Here is a 20599-nt window from a genome sequence, read left to right on the forward strand (position 1 = left end):
AAAAAAAAAATTATAGGCATAGGTTTGACCAAGGGCTGCAGAGTAATGATTCCTTTGTTGGATTGTGTCTGCTAGACCACAGCGGCTTTTTGTGAAATGCTAGTGTGGACGGTCCCAGGTCTGTCGCTGTCTGGAAACCACTGATTCCAGGGTCAGTTTTGCACCGACAAGCCCGGTCAGGTGGCTGTTCTCTGGCTTGGAAATTCTCTTTGGGAATTGGACATGGTGTCTTTGATCTTAGAATTCAGAGCTTGGTTTGTGTGTTAGCCATTCATCTAGACTTCTCCTTAAACTGTTTCAGAGCCCCTTCTACGTTGGGGGAAGAAGCACATACTGTATTGGTGTATAGATTTCTCTGGTTTCACCTCATCCTTGAAGAATCTTTGTGCTGGGAAAAGGCGCTTGCAATACCCAGAGTTCCCAGTAGATGGCACTGGGAAGACTCGTCAGGGAAACGGGGACGATCGCTGAAGAAAGATGGATACTCTTGTCCTTTAGTGTTGCTTGTCGCGACCTCGTTAATAGGCTGGGAAATAACTGTCTTTCCTTTTTTTTCACAATTAAATGAAATAGAATAGAATAGGAAATATCAGAACACACTGCTCTTAATAAGAGTTAAGTCGTGTTTTAGGAAATGTGTGTTTCGTGTGTGTTTTCATACTCACACGTGTGCTAGTCCCAGTGTGAGATGTACTGGTTGCTGTAGACTTCTGTCACAAAACGTTGGAACGTCATTTCCAGGGCGAAAGCATATCACTGTGGCCTCAGGAGAAGTGGTGTCACAGCAGGAAAGACACCCAGGCCCTGAGCGCCGCCCCTCCTCTGCCGTGCCCCCTGCGAGCTCACTGCCCCAAGAACCCCAGCAGCTCCCAGCCGCTTATGACCCTGGAAGATGCCTTCCTCCATCGGACTTGTTTCCCCGGGGCTCCTCTCTGGTCTGAGGATGTGGGCTCGTGGGATGGGGGAGAAGCAACAGCGCTATCTGACTGGGTCTTTTACTAACAATAAAATTATTTATCTAAAAAAGGACACATACTTGATGCCCTGATGTCTAGTAAGCTCAGGGTCACAGGTCGGCTATTTTAATGGGTTACGTATTTAATGTCAAAAGTGGGTGTCGGACTATTGTGCTTTGGGAAAGAAGAGACAATAGACAGATAGCCTATTGTTGTTTCTTTACTGCCTTTGAAATAAACCCTTGAGGGTGGAGCTTGGGCTCCTCTCTTTGGTGGTCGGGGGCTCCGTACGGAGAGTGGATGTTTGGGGGAAGCGGTGTGGGTCAGCCTGGAGGGTCTCATCCTCAACGGAGGCAGCATCATCTCAGCCACCGTCTGGTGGGAAGCAGCCATCTTCCCTTACAGACTGTGTGACATTCTGCACTAGGTTGTTAGGATGCTATGTTTTCAGACAGCATAGCCTGCCTACAATTTACCAAAGGACAAAACAGACTTGTAGAAGTCACGTGTTTGGACCACGAATGTAGACTGTGTAACTGACACACAAAACACACACATAAACGAAGGGGTCTCTGGGTATCCTCCGAGGCAGAGGTCCCTGCGTTAAACATTTACACACGACTGGATGCCCTGAAGTGTGCCGCACGTTGTAGGTTTTCTTTATCACACAACTCTGTGAGAGCATTTTTAATCCAGTCCAGCACCTGCCTTGGACTCCCTTTGCATAAAGGATGGAGTAAATGTTGGGGGAAGGAACAGCTGGAGCCAGAAATCGACCCACCTCCACCCTTGGAGGGAAGATGTGGTCCCAACATCGATGGTGGTGAAAACGACATCCCGGGCTCTGGACCTGCAAGAGGTACGGTCCCCTGACGGAGCAAACCGTGCCGCTGGGCTGTCACCTCGTGATGGGCTTGGCCCCTGACCAGGTCTTTCTGGGGGAAGATAAGGAGAACCCTTTGAAAAGGAGGAGAAAGCAGATAGCGGCACGAGAACAAAGCAGAAGAGCTGGCAGGAAAGGGGCGAGGACGCAGACAGCGCATCGGGGTAAAGAGGGGCAGCAGGTCCCGAAGAGTGTGTATCAGCGCCTTTAATTGTGGTTTGTCTGAGGAGATGAGGGCCTGGCCCCCCGCAGGGTGTTTGCTGAGTGGCCAGCAGGACGTCCTCCCCAGGGCGGGAGCTGGGGGGGTGGACGACAGGCTGCTGGAAGGGCAGACTCTTGCTTTTGGTCCACGGGGGCTGCAAAGAGGAGAAGCAGGCCCTAGTGTTTGTGCAGGTTTTTAGCGTCCTGCCGCCGTGCACAGCACTTCCAGAGGGCAGCTATTGTCAAGGCTCCTGACTGAAATGTGAGTGTTTCTGGAATCCAGCGTGAGGCTCCCCGTGGAGGGGGTGTTGGAATGCAGACCCCCCCCCCTCCCCGCCACCGAGCTGGCTGAATTAGACTGGAGTGGAGCTGGGAGGGTGTGCTGAACCTGACTGCTCCATGGGAAAGTGGGACCAGGCTGGCTGCATGAAAACCAGCGCAAGAGTTTCTTAAACATGCAGATTCCTGGGCTGTGGGGCCAGACAGTCTGACCCAGTGGCTTTGGGAACCCATGGCCTGTGATATGTGTTAGTTTGTCCTCACGATTTTGTGGCTGGATTCAGCACTGTCTTGACAGACGTGCCTCAGGGGAAACTTGGGATCCCGACCCCGCAACGCGCACTCCACCCGAGGGCTGTCCGCCTCCTGTTTGCGTTAGAACTGCCGTGTCCAGGGTGGAGGCACAATGGGATCAAATCCCGAATCCCAGTGTCTGGTGAGAAGGGGAGAGGCTCTGGCGTGTTGCCAGGAGGAGCTCTTTGGTGTGAGTGCTGAACCCGATGTCCGTTCCTCACGACTGTTAGGCAGAATCTAGGCCATTCCCGGGTCCTTTCAAGGCTGAAGTTCAACCAGAAGCAATTGATTCCCTTCTCAACTTAGGCCTTCCTTTATCTGAACATTGATTATTTGGATACTGAGGACCAGAAGACAGATCAGAAGACACTGCCTCACATTTTATTAATATGTGTTTTTTAAAAATTAATTAATTAACTTATTTTCGGCTGTGTTGGGTCTTCGTTGCTGCGCACAGGCTTTCTCTAGCTGTGGCGAGTGGGGGCTACTGTTTTTTGCGGCGTGCGGGTTTCTCATTGCGGTGGCTTCTCTTGTTGCGGAGCACAGGCTCTAGGCATGCGGGCTTCAGTAGTTGTGGTGCGCGGGCTCAGTAGTTGTGGCTCGCGGGCTCTAGAGCACAGGCTCAGTAGTCGTGGCGAACGGATTTATTTGCTCCGCGGCATGTGGGATCTTCCCGGACCAGGGCTCGAACCCGTGTGTCCCCTTCATTGGCAGGCGGATTCTTAAGCACTGTGCCACTGGGGAAGTCCCTATTACTATGTTTTGGATAGAAACCAATCTCTTAGCTAATAAGCGGTGAATAAGGGTAACACGGATACAAAGAAATGATTACTTACTTAGAGCTTAGTGCTAACTACAATTTAAAATACCACATTAGTCCTGACTCCGTAAATTTAAAAGTTATGTTAGCAAACAAGCTAGAAATAAATTATTTTAGTGTCTGTCTAATAAATCACACCCAGAAACGATTTAGGTTGACAAGAGCCTTCATGTTCCTGAGGTTGATTAAGGATGGAGTCTCTGAGGTCTGCAGTATTAGTTTTAAAATGATTCTTGGCCGTGGTTTCACAGTTAATTTAGAGGAACTAAATCATGGTGAGTTCTTCCTGCTGCGCTCTGACATCTGAATGACTTCAAGGCATTCTGTCACTTCTCCAACTTTTCCCTCTGACAATGACCTGAAAAGGCCTTGGGCAGCCATGTCTGCTGTGGCATCAGCATTCACCTAAGTGTCCCTGGTGGCTGGGAGGTTGTTCCCTGGGCCTCGGGAAGCCACCCCAGGTCCCCACGGCAGGGCACAGGGCGAGCTTCCCACTGCCCTGCCCTGGAGCTGGAGAGAGAGGGCTGGTGATCAGGACCGCAGTGAATTCCACACACACACACACACACCGGTGCTCGCTGTGTGAAGGGACACATTTGGGGGGCAGAGTGAGCAGGCTTGGCCCTGCTCTGTCCAGGAGCCCCCCCACCCCCAGCGGAGAAGCAAGGACCTTGGAGCACAAACACCACAGTGACCCTGGGGGAGGGTGTTTGGGAGTGAAGACTTTGAACTAGTCTAGGAGGACGGGCTGGAGGAGGGAGCTCGTGCGATGCCGGGGGGAGGGGGGCGGTCAGGGGGGTGGGGAGGATATATGTGGGGAAATCAGGGATGGGGACGGAGAGCACAGAGACGCCAGTGAGAGAGACTGGGGAATAATGCTGACGTCACACCTGCTCTTGGTTTATAGCAAACATGAGGATGAAAGAACATGAAACACCACCATGAATACACAATCAGCAAAGTCTAGGCTGTGAGAAACTCTGGGAGACGAATGACCCAGATTCTAAGAAAAGAAAGTTGCAAGGAAATAAAAAGAGGTGGAGGGGAACCAGCAGCTTAAAGAGGCTTGAGAGAAACATTAACCGATGGCAGCATATGGATTTCAGTGACTCCGAGCTAACTGCTCTTTGAAAAGAAGGGGATTTTCACTTCTGGGAACACAGCTGATGTCGTTTTTCCTATTCTCCTGGCCAAGAACAACTAAAACCCCTGGAAATTATATAAAAGCAAACAGCTCTGAAAGCTGGTGAGAAGGAAGCAGACCAGGCAGGGCCCTCGGGCAGACCCTTCAGTGCGGTTTCTGTCGGAAAGGTGAGGCGAGGCAGGGCAGACGGGCGTAGGGTTGGCTAGCGTGAAACATTTCAGCGACTGGTCTGGGGCCTGGCTCTGGGGTGATTAGGGCAGGTGGACAGTGGTCTGGCGTGTGACAGCCCTGTGAGAGCCTGAGAGAGGGGGTGTGGGTGTGGATTTTGGGTTGGTCGGTGGGCATATGAAAAGTGCACGTCACAGAAGAGTTGTTTGCTGTCTCTAGGAATTAGCCAGCCCTGGGAGGGGCCGTCTCCCCAGTGTTAGTAAGGCCACAGATACCAAGGCATCAGGATAAAGAGGCATGCTTCATACACGGGCCATTAAGAAACCTCAGCACATTTAAAATAGTTGAAATAATAGAGTGTGTTCTCTGATGGAACCAGTGGAATCAAAGTGGAGGTCAATAATTATTAATCAATAATAAGTGGAAAGAAAGAAAACGGAAACATCTCTGAACACTTGGAAACTAAAACACAGCTCTAAATAAACCATGGGTCAATACGTTGTATTGAATGAAAATAAAAAATCCAAGGGATCAAAATTTGCAAGACACACTACGGGAGTGCTGATAGGGTGTTACAGCACTGAATGCAAACATGAGTGAAGAAGAGAAGACGCAAGTCGATAGACCACGCTCCCACTTCAAGAATCTAGAAAGAGTAGTGAAAAATAAGCCCAAAGCAAGCAAAAGCAAGACAATAATAAAGAGAGGAAATCAATTCAATTGAAAACAGAAAATGAATAGAGCAAATTGATGAAACAAAGAGCTGGTTCTTTGCAAAGATCAATAAAACTGATGAACTTCCAGCAAGACTGACAAAGGGAGAAAAAAAGAGAGAGAGAGAAGACACAAATGACCAGTATCAGGAATCAAACAGGGCACATCACTACAGACCCTGCAGGCATCAAAAGGATAATAAGGAGTACTATAAACAATTCTATACTTACAAAGTTTGCAAGTTAGATGAAATGGATCACTCCCTCAAGACACACAAGCTATCACAATTCACCAAATATGAAACAGATAATTTTAAGATCCTTGTAACTCTTAAGGATATTGAATTTGTTAAAGAGAAACTCAAGAAATGTCCAGACCCAGATAGTTTCACTGGGAAATTCCACCAAATGTTTAAAGAAGGATTACACCTGTTCTGCATGACCTATTCCAGAAGACAGAGGAGGCAAGACCATTCCCCAGTTCATTTTGTGGTGCTGGTATTACCCTGACACAAACCAGACAAAGACAATACAAAAAAAAAAAAAAGAAAACTACAGACCAACATCCCCCATGAACGTAGATGTAAGAAGGCTTAATATTAACAAACGAAATTCAGTAATATATAAAGAGAATTACACACCATGGCCAAGTGAGGTTCATTTCAAGGATGCAAGGTTGTTTCTGTATGAAGATTAGTCAAGGTAATCCATCATATTAATGGGCTGAAGAAGAAAAATCACATGATCATATCATTTAATGCAATATTTTTTTTCCACAAAATTCAACACCTATTCATAATAAAAACCAGCAGAAAAATAGGAATAGAGGGGAACTTGCTCAACTTGATAAAGAGCATCTACAAAAACCCTACAGTTAACATTGTACTTAGTGGTGAAAGATTGAATCCTTTCCCCTTAAGATCAGGAACAAGAATTTCTGCTTTTATCATTCCTATTCAACATAGTGCTTGAAGTTCTAGCCAGTGCTACATGGCAAGAAAAAGAAATATAAGACACACAGATCATAAAGGAAGAGATAAAACTATCTCTATTTGCAGATGGTATGATTGTGCACAAAATCCCGCGGAAACTACAGAAATCTAGAACTTTTAAATGAATTCAGCAAGATCACAGGATATAAGCAAATAAGCCAACAAATATAACGGTTATTTCTATATACTGGCAATGAACATACGGACAATGAAATTAAAATACAATACTATTCACAATCACTCAAAGGAAATGAAATACTTAGAAGTAAATCTTTTTACTTTTTACATAAAATGAAACTTTTCGTATTCGTATGCTGAAAACTATGCAATGTTGATGAAAGAAATCAAAGACGGAGTAAATAAACAGATATGCTGTGTATATGGATAAAAGATTTGACATAATAAAGATGTCAATTCTCTGCAAATTGATATACAAGTTTAATGCCATTTTTATCGAACACACAGCAAGATTTTTTTGTAGACATAGACAAGATTATTCTAAAATTTATATGGAAAGGGAAAGAAACTAGAGTAGCTGAAAAAATTTGAAAAAGGAGAATAAAGAGGGAAGAATCACTCGAGCATTCAAGACATAAATGAAGCACAGGAATCAGGACTGTGGTGCTGGTGGAGGGAGAGAACAGAGGTCAGTGGAGCAGAGAACCCAGAGATAGCCCCACACAAACATGCCCAGTTGATTTTTTTTTAAATTTATTTTATATTTGGCTGCGTTGGGTTTTCGTTGCCGCGCGGGCTTTCTCTAGTTGCAGCGAGCGGGGGCTACTCTTCGTTGCGGTGCACGGGCTTCTCATTGCGTTGGCTTCTCTTGTTGCGGAGCACGGGCTCTAGGCGCACGGGCTTCAGTAGTCGTGGCTCGCGGGCTCTAGAGTGCAGGCTCAGTAGTTGTGGCGCACGGGTTTAGTTGCTATGTGGCATGTGGGATCTTCCCGGACCAGGGCTCGAACCCGTGTCCCCTGCACTGGCAGGCGGATTCTTAACCACTGCGCTGCCAGGGAAGCCCTCCAGTTGATTTTTAACAAAGTGCCAAAGGCATTCAATGGAGGAAAGCAAGCCTTTCATCACATGGTGCTGGGGCAGCTGGATGTCGACAGGCAACAAGTGAACCTCAAGTCTCAGACCTTTTATAAAAATTAACACAAAATGGACCACAGACTTCAATGTAAAGCATAAAACTAGACAGCTTTTAGAAAAAGCATAGGAGAAAATCTTTGGAACCTAGGGCTAGGCAAAGAGTTCTTAGATTTGACACCAAAGCCACAACCCATAAAATTAAAAAAATGAGAAATTGGACTTCATTAAAATGAACAGCTATTGCTTTGCAAAAGACCCTGTTAAGAAGATGAAAAGAAAAGCCACAGAGTGAAAAATATTTACAAACCACTATCTGTGTCCAAGGACTTGTGTCTACAGTACATAAAGATCTCTCAAGACTCAACAGTAGAAAAACAAACAATCCAATGAGAGAACGAGCGAAAGAACTGAAGAGGACAGAGAGATGCCAAAGAAGCACATGAAAAGGTGGTCAAGTTCATTAGCTAATTGTGAAGTGCACATGCAACACACCTATCAGAACGACAAAATGACGTGGGAAGCTGTATTCAATGTCTTGTAATAACCTATAATGGAAAAGAATCTGAAAAGGAATATATGTATTACTGAATCACTTTTCTGCACACCTGAGACTGACACAACATTGTAACTCAACTATACTTCAATCTAAGAACCGGTTATTGAAAATAAGAAGAATGGCTAAAATGAAAAATAACACCACCACCAAATGCTGGCGAGGCTCAGGAAAGACCGGGTGACTTAGACGTTGCTGGTGGGGGTGTGTCATGATGCCGCTGCTCTGGAAAACACCGGCTGCTTTCAAAAATGAAACGTGCAACCACCATGCAGCCCAGCAGTGGGAGCAAACTCCTGGTGCGGTGACCCAAGTGAGTCTCCAGAGAATTACACTGAGAAAAAAATCCAGTCCCAGTGGTTGCGTACTGCACGATTCCGTTTATGCAACTTTCTTGAAATGACAGAATCGGAGAAACGGTGAGCAAATTAGTGGTTGCCAGGAGTGGGTGGGATCGGAATCGGAGGGTATCGGGTATGGGTATAAAAGGGCCCCACCAGGATCCTGGTGGTGATGGAAATGTTCTGTATCTGGACTGTGTCAGTGTTGTGTCCTGCTGAGGTCTTGGACTGTAGTTTTTCGAGATGTTACCATCGGGGGAAACTGCCCAAAGCACACGAGACGTCTGTTTTATTTCTTCCACCTACATGTGTCTACAGTTATCTCAAAATAACAAGTTTAATTAAAAAAAGAAAAGAACATGAGCAGGACAATTGGGAAATTATGAACATGGACTAGCTATTTTAGTGTGATGGTGGCATTGTTTTTGTTTTAAAAGCTTAGCCTATGCTCTTTTTTTCTTAATATTTATTTATTGGCTGTGTCGGGTCTTAGTTGCGGTACGTGGGATCTTTGTTGCGGCATGCAGGATCTTTCCTCGTGGCGTGCGGATTTCTCTCTAGTTGTGGTGCGAGGGCTCAGTAGTTGTGGCACTCGGCCTTCTCTCTAGTTGTGGCACGCGGGCTTAGTTGCTCTGCGGCATGTGGGATCTTAGTTCCCCGACCAGGGATTGAACCCATGTCCCTTGCGTTGGAAGGCAGATTCTTAACCGCTGGACCAGCAGGGAGGTCCCAGTCTATACTCTTAAAGGACCCATATTGAAATATCTGCAGAAGAAACGATCTGTCTGGGATTTGCTTTACAGTCATCCAGGCTGGGGGATAATCGGGCGAGACCCCCCGAATGCGAACGGGCACGGCTAGATGGTTGCTGGAGCTGGATGAGGGATGATGGGCATGTTGGCACTGTGGTCCCTGAGCACCAAGCTGTGGGAGCGGCAGTGAAGCCACCGATCCTGGAGACATTCAGCCTGCTTTGAATCTTGGCCCTGCTGCTGATTAGCTGGGTAAACTTGGTCTGAGCCTCAGTGGCCTCATCTGTAAAATGGGGATAATATCTCACAAGGAAGAGTGCAGGGAGAGGAGAGGAAAGGTCTCCACCCGAGGGAGGGGGCGAGGGAGAGAAGCCAGCGCAGGAGGCCCAAGGGTAGGGGACAGTGTCTCGGAATCCAGACAGAACACGGCCTCAGGGAGAGCTTTATGAGGATGACGCTGAGAAGAGGCCATTACGCTGGTGTCAGAACGTCACTGGTGCTTCTGGCGGCCTGGGCTGGTAGCGGGGCTGGGCCCAGATTAAGGTGCTGGGAGGTGACGGGTGAGCGAGGCCAGCAGTGTGGCCACCACCTCAGACCCGAAGGGGCGGCCGAGACACAGCTCCGGGGGCAGGAGCATTGAGGGCAGTGAAGGAGCGGAGGAGAGAGGGAAAATGGAGGAAGGGGGTGGCTGGGAGCCCTGGGAGCACGGCGGGCGGGACGAGCCTCTCCCACGCAGTGCGGCTGCCGCCAAAGCCTTTTCATCCCCCCCATGTCCCCCCATCCTGTTTATGGGCTTTGCTTGAGACCCATTCAACAGCCGTTTATCAGGAAAGGTTGTCACGGGACCATCAGGAATTATGGAGGCGGACTGGATCTTCCCTGTGAAAAAATCGTGGTTTTGTTCTTAAAGGTTAGATCTTGGTTTTCATGGATCGCTACGAAAATACTTATGGATGAAAGGATATGTCTGGAATTTGCTTCGGACTCTGAAGAAAATGAGACTTCCTGTTTTGCGTTTCTGGGGAGAGGGTCTGGAACCCCGGCACGCAGGTCCAGCCCTGGAGAATATTCGCGGTTCACCAGGTGTCCGTCCCTATGCGTAGCATGTGTGCTGACTGCACCCTTCACAGGGGTGGCCCTGGGGTGTGGCATCTCCAGGGTGATGGGTCCCCGGCTGGTGCACCAATACCCCCACTAAAGGCATCCGTGTCCCACCTGGAAAGCCCGGGAGGAAGCCCTCCCCTTTACCACCTGTGGGTGCAGAGCTGTGGACTGAAGGGCCCTCTCCCCTTGTCCGAGGGGCTGGAAGCTGACCCAGGGGACACCTTCCATGTCCTGGAGCAGCCGACCCCTCTCCAAGCTGAGGCCTGGGGGCTGCTAAAGCGACCCTGCCAGAGGGATGGGAAGAGGGTGCAGGGGTGCGCGGACACCAGCACTCCAGCCACGCGGCCTCCCCAGCAGCCTGCCCCGAGCCGCCCCTCAGGTCGCCAGCGACGCAGTGGCCCAGAAGGAACAGAAGCTTCAGCAAAGGGCTCATCTTTATTGAGGGAGCGCGTTCCTGCGTCAGCCGTTCACGAGGACTGCAAATCAGCCCCTACGAAAAGCTTCCCGCTTCCATACAGTTCCGGCCATGCCCAGACAGCAGTGAAAATACATGGTACAGTGAACCCTTTCCACCCTAAGAGCCATGACAGGTCACACATTTGTCAGCAGACAAGGAAAAACAATACCTACGACGAGACAGAGGAAGCTTAAATATTAGACACTGAAGGCATGATTCTAAAATTAACATTGTGTGTCTTCCCAGGTAAGGAAGACCAGTCATTATAAAAATACTTTACATAAATTCAAAATCAGAACTAAAACATTCAATCCTATAAAAATATCTCTTCCTAATAAAAGTATCAATTTCTAGATAAATGTTTTATTGACAACAGTTACGTCCTTAAATTTTCAGGAAATACCGCCATGTCAGACGGTCCACTTAAACCCACATGTAAAAGTCACACCGAGGCCCGGCTGTAGAGCCGGGCCACACATTTGATTACGTGGCACATTCATGGCCCAATTATTCTACAGAAAGCTAACTCGGGTGTCTATGAATGGTGAAAGCCGTTTGTAAGGACAGAGTCTCAGCTGAGAGCCAGGACGCCTGGTCGGCGCTGCCTTCCGAGGAAGGCCGCAGTTCCGCGACGCTAGGTCGGCTGCGCGGTGCCTGGCCCCGTTTAACTAGGAAACCCCGTGATGGCGTTCTGCCCGCTCTCGGAAATCAGCTCGTTCATCTCGTTCTGTTTACTCTCCTTGAGGGCGTGGTTGGGGGGCGTTCTTTGCGTCTGCGCTCGCTTGGATCTCCTGAAGCACACTTTGAGCAGCAAGTAGCACAGCTCGGCCACGTTGAGCAGCATGCAGATCACGGACGCGGAGATCATGAAGATGGTGAACACGGTCTTCTCCGTGGGCCTGGAGATGAAGCAGTCCACGAGGTTGGGGCAGGGGTCGATGCCGCACTTCAGCACCCAGGGCAGGTGGTACCCGTTGTACAGGAAGTAGAACACGTACATGAAGGCGGCCTCGAAGATGATTCGGAAGAAGATGCTGCTGCTGTAGGTCCACCACAGGGAGCCCTCGATCCGGATCTTCTGCCGTTTGATGTCTTCCAGATCCTTGAACTCGTTCCTCTTCTCCCCGCGCCTGAACCGGCGCGCGGCCTCCTGTCTGTAGTAGGCCACGTGCATGGCCACCAGCAGGGCCGGCGTGGACACGAAGATGAGCTGCAGAGCCCAGAGCCGGATGTGGGACACGGGGAAGAAGTGGTCGTAGCACACGTTCTTGCACCCGGGCTGCAGCGTGTTGCACACGAAGTCGGCCTGCTCATCGCCCCACACCTCCTGGGCGGCCACCACCAGGATCATGACGCGGAAGATGAAGATGACGGTGATCCACACCTTCCCGATGCTGGTGGAGTGTTTATTCACGCCCCCGATGAACGTGTGCAGCGTGCCCCAGTCCATGCTGCCGCTTTATCCTGAACAGGCGAAAATGAGCACAGGGTAGTTAGTGGAACCTTCCTGCAATTTGTAAAGCTGCTGTAATGTTACAGACAGGAGGACGTCTCTCTTGAGCTCACCCCGCGAGCTGCTTGGAGGTGGTTTTCTGGGAGGGACAGCACCCACTCTGAAAGCACTCTCGCGTCTGGCGGGGGCTGACAAGCCTCTGGGTCCAGCTGAACTCGGATTATACGTTAGGTTGCTGCCTGACACTAGCCACTAACCCAGGACCTCAGGCAAACACATTCATTTCCAAGCTCCCTTTTAATCCCTGTTTCGCTTTGCCCAAGGGATCACAGATGTTCCTCAGTAGATTTTTTTTTTTTTTTTTTTTTTTTTTGCGGTACGCGGGCCTCTCACTGTCGTGGCCTCTCCCACTACGGAGCACAGGCTCCGGACGCACAGGCCCAGCGGCCATGGCTCACGGGCCCAGCTGCTCCGCAGCATGTGGGATCTTCCCGGACCGGGACACGAACCCGTGTCCCCTGCATCGGCAGGCGGACCCTCAACCACTGCGCCACCAGGGAAGCCCCCTCAGTAGATTTTATTTGTTAAAGGGCTTATCCAAGAAAAAAAATCATTCACTGGAATGACACAATCTGTTTTACCCAATGGACTACGAAGAGGAAAAAAGGAAACCAAACACTTATTAGTTCACTTTGTACAATAAGCTTGTATTTACTTCTAGCTTGGACAACATGACCTGCCATAATCATGTGCTCTTAGGAAACCTAACGCCGTAAGCTACTCAAAGAGCCTCTTCCAGAATAGAACCACAGGCTTTTACAGAAAGTGCTCACTTTTCTCCCCTTAATGGGCAGCGCTGCTCCCCTGCCAGACAGGTGCCAAGTTTACAGCAGGAGCCGCAGGTGCAGGACCAGCCCCACCTGCAGTGCAGGGTCCCCTGTGAAGGCTCTGATCCAACATCCTGAGGCGAAGGGGCCTTGACTCCTAAAGAAACTCTGCACAAAGCAAACGGACCCCTTCTGCATTGCCACGGCAGACCAAAGTCGGTCAGTATTCTGCTCAGAAGAAAAAAGAATAATGGACCCTTTGAGAATCTTCTGAAAGACCATCTCCTCAGAAAGACACGCTCACCCAAGTTCTCATAGCCTTTTCGGGGGAGGGGCCCCAAAGGCCTTCTGTCAACCCCCCTGGGGGAGACTTTCTTGCACTTGAACGTGGGCTCAGGCTTCTCCCTCTCAGGCTGGTGAGGAGAGTGGAGCCCGGGCGCCCTGGGCGGCTCTTCATGCGCATTTCCAGAACGGCCCGCACACGGGTGGGCATCCACCTGGCCGGGAACGGGGGGCCAGGGCCTGGAAGGAGCCCCGGGAGCAGCGAAGGGGCTGGGGGCTGGATTCCTGTGTGGATCCAGGACTAAGCGGGACTCAAAGGCGGATGTACACACAGCCAGGCTTTTGCTTTTTGAAAAGGAGAGCTGAGAAAAAAGCACAGCTCTTTAAACACACACTCCTTAAAGCTGTGTTTCCTTGTCCTTAATGCTTCTGATCAGAGGCTGTGTGAGCCTCCGACGCGGGTCTGGGGGGACACGGGGGCCTCGGTCAGGAAGACTGGTCTCAGGATCTGCGTCTAACCCCCGCCTCAGACCACTGACCCCGTGACCTAAAGGATTTCCAAGTCCACGGTAATGAGTCTTTGATTTAAAAACCTTATTGGAGAGCTACGAACTGTAGAATTCACTCTCAGCTCCTGGTGGAAGTTGTTAGAATAAATCTGCCCAGTTGTAGCCCTCCTGACCTGGAAGCACCGGGACGCACCCAGTGGAAGGAAGAAACACAAATATCTTGAGGTTTGAATGTAGTTTACAGTGTCGGCTCACCTGGGAGGTCCATCCTGTCTGTTTACAAGCTGGAGATATTCTCTAGTTAACTGGTAAGCATCTCCCACTGAAGAGTGCGGAATTCAACGCCCGACCAGCAAGGTTTTGATTTCTCAAATAAAGGTCACATTTTCTCCAACCCTCCAAAGTGCAGAGAGTTGAAACTCCCCAACCGGTAAGAAGGCTGTTTCCTCTCTGAGTTGTCTATCTTCAGCTGCCTGAGTAAGGCAGCACCCTCCCCCTCCCAGGGGCCAGAGGCCACTGGCCTGAAGGAATTAGGAGAGGCTGACGTCATGGGAGAGGTCAGGAGGTCAAATCTCCCCCCACGAGGTCCCCCGCTTTCTAGAGCAGAATCCTTGACTCCTGCCCCCTGGGGCATCTCTTAAAAAACAGGGGCAATTATTGTGGCAGCATCTTTATTTCTTTTGACTTTTCTGGGTCCCCAGATGACATGCTCTATCAAAGTAGCAAAGCTGAACAGAAAATAATCTGTTTTACGATACTTATTGACTCTGACTAAAAATCAGCAATTTGCCTTTAAAGGGTGAAAAAGAAATGAGATGGCTTCCTACAGCGTCTGTTCCCATCCTTCCCTTAGGGAGAAGCCCTGTTGTCTGGATGAACGTCACTGTCGAGGCTTCGAACAGAAGCAGAGCTCACCTCACCTCCTAGAAGACTGGCCGGGGGTGTGGACCCACCCCCCCACCCCCCCTCTTCCGCGGCAGGAGAGCCTCAGGGGGGCCTGCCAGAAACATTTTGGCGGCAGAAGATGTGAAGACACTTTGAAAATTACTTTCCAAAGTAACTGCCTCTGTCGGTACCCCTCACAATTAGTATTAAACAAAGCTTTAATAATAAAAATTTTGTTCAATAAAAAGCAAAATATTAACTCTTTCTTTGTGAACCAGAGCGGTTTATTTTATTTTACTTTTTTTTTTTAGTTTTTGGCCACACTCCGTAGCGTGTGGGATCTTTGTTCCCTGACCAGGGATCGAACCTGCACCTCCTGCCTTGGAAGGCAGAGTCTTAACCACTGGACTGCCGGGGAAGTCCCCAGACTGGTTTATTTTAACTGGCACCTTCCTGGCTGTCTTTTAGGCAAAGAATAAGTTTGCTTGGCTCCTGTGTAGAAAGGTGGTTGACAATCAAGCTCACAGAAGCAAACGCCACTGGGCTGTGCAGTGTCTCTAGTCACTGCGGACACACAGCTGTGGTCCAATTGCTTAGCTCTGAAAATAGGAAATCAGTGACCTGACTTCTGATGACACAGAGTGTTAGGAAGAGAGATGGTGCTTCCCTCTTAAATTCAAATAGTTTAAATCTATTAGCATTCTGCCTCAGTAATATAATTTCTTGTTTTAAAAATTCTTATTTAAGAATTTAAGCATAACTAGTTTGCTTAACAAAGCCGTGTCAGTTTCACTGACGACAAGACCAAAACTAAAGCCCCAGCATCCCCTCAGCATCTGCACTCCCTCCAAAGCCATCCCCGACTCCCTGTCGGACCTGAGGACAGAGCATCCCTCACCATGTCCACATTGGCTCTGGACAGCGGAGGAGTCTGTGCTGATGAGACGCAATAACGCCAAGGCAAAAGCAGCGCCTGAGGCACTCGCAGCTCTGCGGCCAGAGGAGACTCAGGGTGAGGTTCCCTCTTCTGGGACCCGGCTCCCCTGCACCATCGATCACCGACCACCGGGCCACCAGTGGCGCTCAGCACCCCCAGGAACGGGAACCCGGGTGCAGCTTCCGGAGGGCAGTGAGGGTGTGGCCCGTGACAGGAAAACTAGTAGCTGTGGCCACAGCCCTTCAGCTCCTCCCCGGGGGTCCACTGCACGACCCCGGGTGGTAGTTTTCCTTTGTCCCCAGAACGGTTAAGGGGGGTGTCTGGACCTGCCAGTTTCCTGATGCCCTGTACTTCAAATACACAGTAACATCAAAATAAAATCTTTAATGTGGATCCTTTTCCCTTTCAAAATAATAACAATAATGATAATAATGCCCGATCCCAAACCTCAGGCCCATGCCCCTGAGCATTAAAAAAAAAAAGAAGGTGGAGTTTGAGGAACTGGATATACTCCCTTACCCCACAAGTCAGCAGCCTAAAAAAAAAAAAATTCTTAAACTCTCTCCGTAATCAAGAAGAATCTTTTCCTTTTGTCTCTGGAAATCTCAGGTCATCCAAGGGACAAACTGATAGCTGATTTTTAAATTTAGTGACTCAAAAATCCATCAACTGTCCCTTCAAAGTAATGACCAGTGATAAAATGGATTTAGGATTTATAGACTTCTTCAAAATTAACTCAATAAAAATGAAAAAAATCCTGTCTATGGAGTCTAAACATAAAAATGGACAATTCATAGAATTACATGGACTTCTTTTTTTTTTTGTCCAAAGTAAACTTTGATGGTTCTGAGCTATCATAATCCAAGATTCAATGTAATCGTATGTCCATATGTGGGAGGTGTGTTATATCATGGGGTCTTCTGAATTAAATTCTTTGGAGAATACAATCAATATTTATTAAAGGATAAATTTAAAATTAAAATATGTTCTAATTTGAATACATATGTATATTCAAAAATGCATTTAATGTATACAGTTAAAGTCCAGAGGAAACTGCCACAATTATTTAGAATCTAAACCCACAAAATATTTTTTTCAGGAAGGAGTATTTTAATACCGTACATGTAATTCTTAATCCATTGGAGAATTCAAAGAGTTAAAAAATTTTTTTTCCATTTAGCAGTCTCTGTTCCCTGAAGCAAACCTGTGTCCTTTCCAAACATTTAAGTCCAGCTGGAGTTAAATGATCCTGGGAATAAAAACAGAAAAAGCCCTCTGGGGACCCCGGTCCATTCTCCTGGATCAAATGAGTCAAACAGAAATCTTACCATGATAATGAAGCCACTGGCAGGATTATGCCCTCACGGACCTAGAAGCTTGGACCAGAAATTATTTTCCCACAATTTCATTCTACCTAAAATTTTTAACTAAAATATACAAACCACTCACAGCTCCTAGAACATTCAGACTGAGCCAGGGGTGCATGGTAAGGACCCGCAAGTTAGAATTTTCCTCTCACCCTGTTGAAATTGTTCAGTCAGAACCTCTGCTGGTTCTTTTCCTTCTTAAAGCTCTTATACTTCAGAAAAGTCAAAGAAAAAGAGAATGAAGTTCCCATTTCCTGAATCAGAATTTTGTTTTAAATCAAGACACCGTGAAGCAGCTGAACTGACTGACGCCTTCTGGGTTGGATCCACGCGGTGATGGCAACGGGAACACCCCTCCCCCAGTTATATCACAGGCTCTCTCTATGGACGTTCTCTCTTCATAACCCCTTCTCCCCTGCCTGGCAGGGTTCCAACACCACCCCAGTGGCCCTGGGATTCGGAGCAGCAGACAAAGCTCTACACAGCACATCCTGAAATTCTAAGGAGTCTGGCTGGGGCAGGACGTCTTCTTCTAGAATACTGACCAGACTGCCAGAACTGGGGCAAGAAAAGACTTGTGTGGCATCAAGTCCGCCCAAGGGAAAGAGCAGGGGTGCGTGGCTGAATTCAACCGTGCGCTAAACCCACGGCCAGATTCGACCTGGGGGACATGGTGCCGGGGTCGCTGGCCCGGGTCCCTGCGTGGCTGCAGGCCCCCAGCCCCTTCAGGCGTCCACAGCTGTATCCAGGCCGCACTCACCTCAGACTCCGTCCTGCTCTGCAGGAAGGGAGGCCAAGCCGGTCAAAAGCCCACACCCTGTGCCGGGTGACACCTGGGGCCGGTCTCCTCCACAAGACAGGAAGTACCTTCCGGTGCCGCCACCTTTTACTGAGATGTGTCACCAGTGACAAGTACTGTTGTCCAGTGATGGTGCTAGTGTCACGTGCGGCTCACAGGCTCCCGGGCTTACGTCCAGCGGCCGCTCCGGCCAGTTCCACCTGGGCTTGCCGGCTAGTCCCGCTCCCCTAAACGCGAGCCGAACCTCGTCAGGGACCCATGAAAGCCAAGAAAATCCAAAAGGCAGCAGAGGAGGTGGGGGAAAGGGGCACCTGTACCCACGAGGTGACGCATCCGCAAAACCTGTTGTGCGAGTCAGGGGGGACCGCCCGGTGTAAAAGTCAAACCAGCCCATCCTCGTTCCTGCGAGCGCGCCGGGCCGCGGGAGGATGCGGGGCGCGGGCGGCTTCGCGGACCGCCCCCCACCCGCGGGCCCTGGAGCGGGTCGCCGACGGGGGCGGGCGCGGGGGATGAGGGGGAGGGGGCCAAGGGCCGCCGACCTACCTGCTCCGGCTTCCGGAGACAAGCCCTCCGCCCGAGGGGCCGAGAGGTAGCGCCCCCCTCACCTGCTCGGCGGGGATGCGGCCGGGCGCGGGGGTCCGGGCGCGGGGTCCGGGCGCGGGGTCCGGGCGCGGGGTCCGGGCGCGGCGCGGGGCGGCGCCTGCGCGGCCGCCGGACTGGCAGGAAGGGCAGGGAGCCGCAGGGAGCCGCGAGCTCGGCGGGAGTGCGACGTCTGCAGCTGCCCTCCGCCCGCTCTGGGATGGCCCGGCTCCCACCTGCAGCGCCTTTTAACCGCGCCCCACCCCGCCTCTGTCCTGACGCTCCTCGGGCGGGAGGCGAGACGAGCGCGCGGGAATCGGAGCGCACCCGCCCCGGGGCGCGGGCTGCGGGGCGCACGGGCGTGCGGGCGGGCACTCCCTCTGCGGCGCGGGGCGCGGGGCCTGCCCAGCCCGGTCCGGGCCCGGCGGGGCGGCCCTGGTGTCCCCGCAGCGCCGGGGGGTCGGGGGCAGGGCCTGCGCCCGCGCCCCCCGGGAGCAGGCCTGGCCGAGTGGGCCCGGGTGGGCCCGCAGCCAGGCTTCCGACGGGCTCGACCCGGTGGGATCGGTGCTCGGCGCAGGCTGTGTTTTTCCCGGGATTTAGCCTACTCTTTTCTGGACACTGCCGCCCTCTTAGCAGCCCGCCAGGCGCCCGTGCAAGGCCCTGTCAGAGAGCAGCCTGGAGGCACAGAGACTGTGGGTCTTTATTCATTAATGACCACGTTATTGAGTTAAAGGGGTTATTTTATTAGTCACCTCTGCTTTTTGCCCCCTCATCCCGGGAAGCGAAGGGGGCCTTCCTCAGCCAGCCCCGCGCTCCTGGCAAAGACCCGGCCCGCGCCCCCTCCCACAGGTCGGCTCTGAATGCCCAAGGCCGCCCCAGGCAGGGCACAAACGTTGGCATAGTAAAATAACTCAATTTTTAAAAATTTAATTAATTAATTTATTGTCCGCGATGGGTCTTCATTGCAGTGCACTGACTTCTCATTGCAGAGCGTGAGCTCTGGGCACGTGGGCTTCAGTAGTTGTGGCACGCGGGCTTCAGTAGTTGTGGCACGCGGGCTCTAGAGCGCAGGCTTAGTAGTTGTGGCGCACGGGCTTAGTTGCTCTGCGGCATGTGGGATCTTCCCGGACCAGGGCTCGAACCCGTGTTCCCTGCATCGGCAGGCAGATTCTTAACCACTGAGCCACCAATGAAGTCCCTAAATAACTCACTTTTTAAAGTAGATTGTAAACTTCTTTGGGGATTATAAGCAGTTTAAGACGTTTTCTCATTCCCACAGCACCAGGCAGGGTCCTTACCCCACAGTAGATGCCACTCCGTGAGGGTCTGCATCTTGACTGGTGGGGCCCACCAGCACAGCAGCTGAGCCTGGAAATGGCTCTTGCTCCTGAGGCAGGACTGCCCACGTTCCCACTCCCGCGGCTGGTTCCGCACGACACCGCCTGAGCGGTCATGCTCCAGACCAGCGGCCGCTGTTCCAGGACCATCGAGGAAAGAACTTTGCAATCAAAGCAGCCACAGAGAATGTGTTGCATTTGCTAGTGTCCAAAAAAGGGACCACCTCAACACAGGGCAAAACCCATCTCTTCCGTTTGGGTGACGTGTTCCAGCCCCACAGCTGGCTTTTTATTCTGTTATTTGTTTCTAAATGTTTCAATGCTTTCCCCTAAGATCAGGAACAAGGCCCTACATTCCAATCAACATCCCACTGGACGTACCATCTAATGTAATAACACAAGAAAAGGAAATTAAAAGGCATACAGACTTCGAAGGGAGAAATAAAACTCTCTTATTTTATACATGACCAAAAAAAGGAATCAATAAAATTTCTCCTGCAACTAACAAGCAATTATAGAAAAATTACAGGACACAAGATTAAATACGCGGAAGTCAATTACTGGCCTATATATCAGCAATGAACAATTGAAATTTGAAATTAAAAACACCACACTACTTATATTAGCACCCGAAAATTAAATAGGTATATATCTAGCAAATATGTACAAGACCTATATGAGAAAATCCACAAAACTCTGATGAAAGAAATAACAGATCTAAATAAATAGAGAGATATTTCATGTTTGAATTCGTTTTTTAGTGCTGCTGCAACAAATATCACAAACTGAGTGAACAAAACAACAGTATTTCTTTTTTCTCTCACAGTTCTGGAGTCTAGAAGTTCAAAATTAAGTTTTGGGCCGGGCTCTGATCC

General features: G+C 50.0%; 1 protein-coding gene across 3 annotated transcripts; it reads right to left on the minus strand.

Moving 5' to 3' along the window:
• Positions 1 to 10708: 10708 nt before the first annotated feature.
• GJB6 (gap junction protein beta 6) lies at positions 10709 to 18616 on the minus strand. 3 transcript variants are annotated; one of them, XM_059996054.1, is made up of 2 exons: positions 18414 to 18616; positions 10709 to 12213 (listed from the first exon to the last, which is right to left on the minus strand). In XM_059996054.1, the coding sequence occupies exon 2, from the start codon at positions 12197 to 12199 to the stop codon at positions 11414 to 11416; it is 786 nt and encodes a 261-aa protein (XP_059852037.1). In that variant the 5' UTR covers positions 12200 to 12213; positions 18414 to 18616; the 3' UTR covers positions 10709 to 11413. The 3 variants fall into 3 exon arrangements, with proteins under 3 accessions (XP_059852037.1, XP_059852035.1, XP_059852036.1); XM_059996052.1 differs by having other exon boundaries at positions 18352 to 18616; XM_059996053.1 differs by lacking the exon at positions 18414 to 18616 and adding an exon at positions 17770 to 18040.
• Positions 18617 to 20599: the final 1983 nt, after the last annotated feature.

Source organism: Delphinus delphis, chromosome 18, assembly GCF_949987515.2.
Source record: "Delphinus delphis chromosome 18, mDelDel1.2, whole genome shotgun sequence".
NCBI classification, from domain to species: domain Eukaryota; kingdom Metazoa; phylum Chordata; class Mammalia; order Artiodactyla; family Delphinidae; genus Delphinus; species Delphinus delphis.

Bases quoted from the DNA above. Each gene is read 5' to 3' on its own strand.
- GJB6 (XM_059996054.1), bottom strand. From the start codon at position 12,199: ATGGACTGGGGCACGCTGCACACGTTCATCGGGGGCGTGAATAAACAC.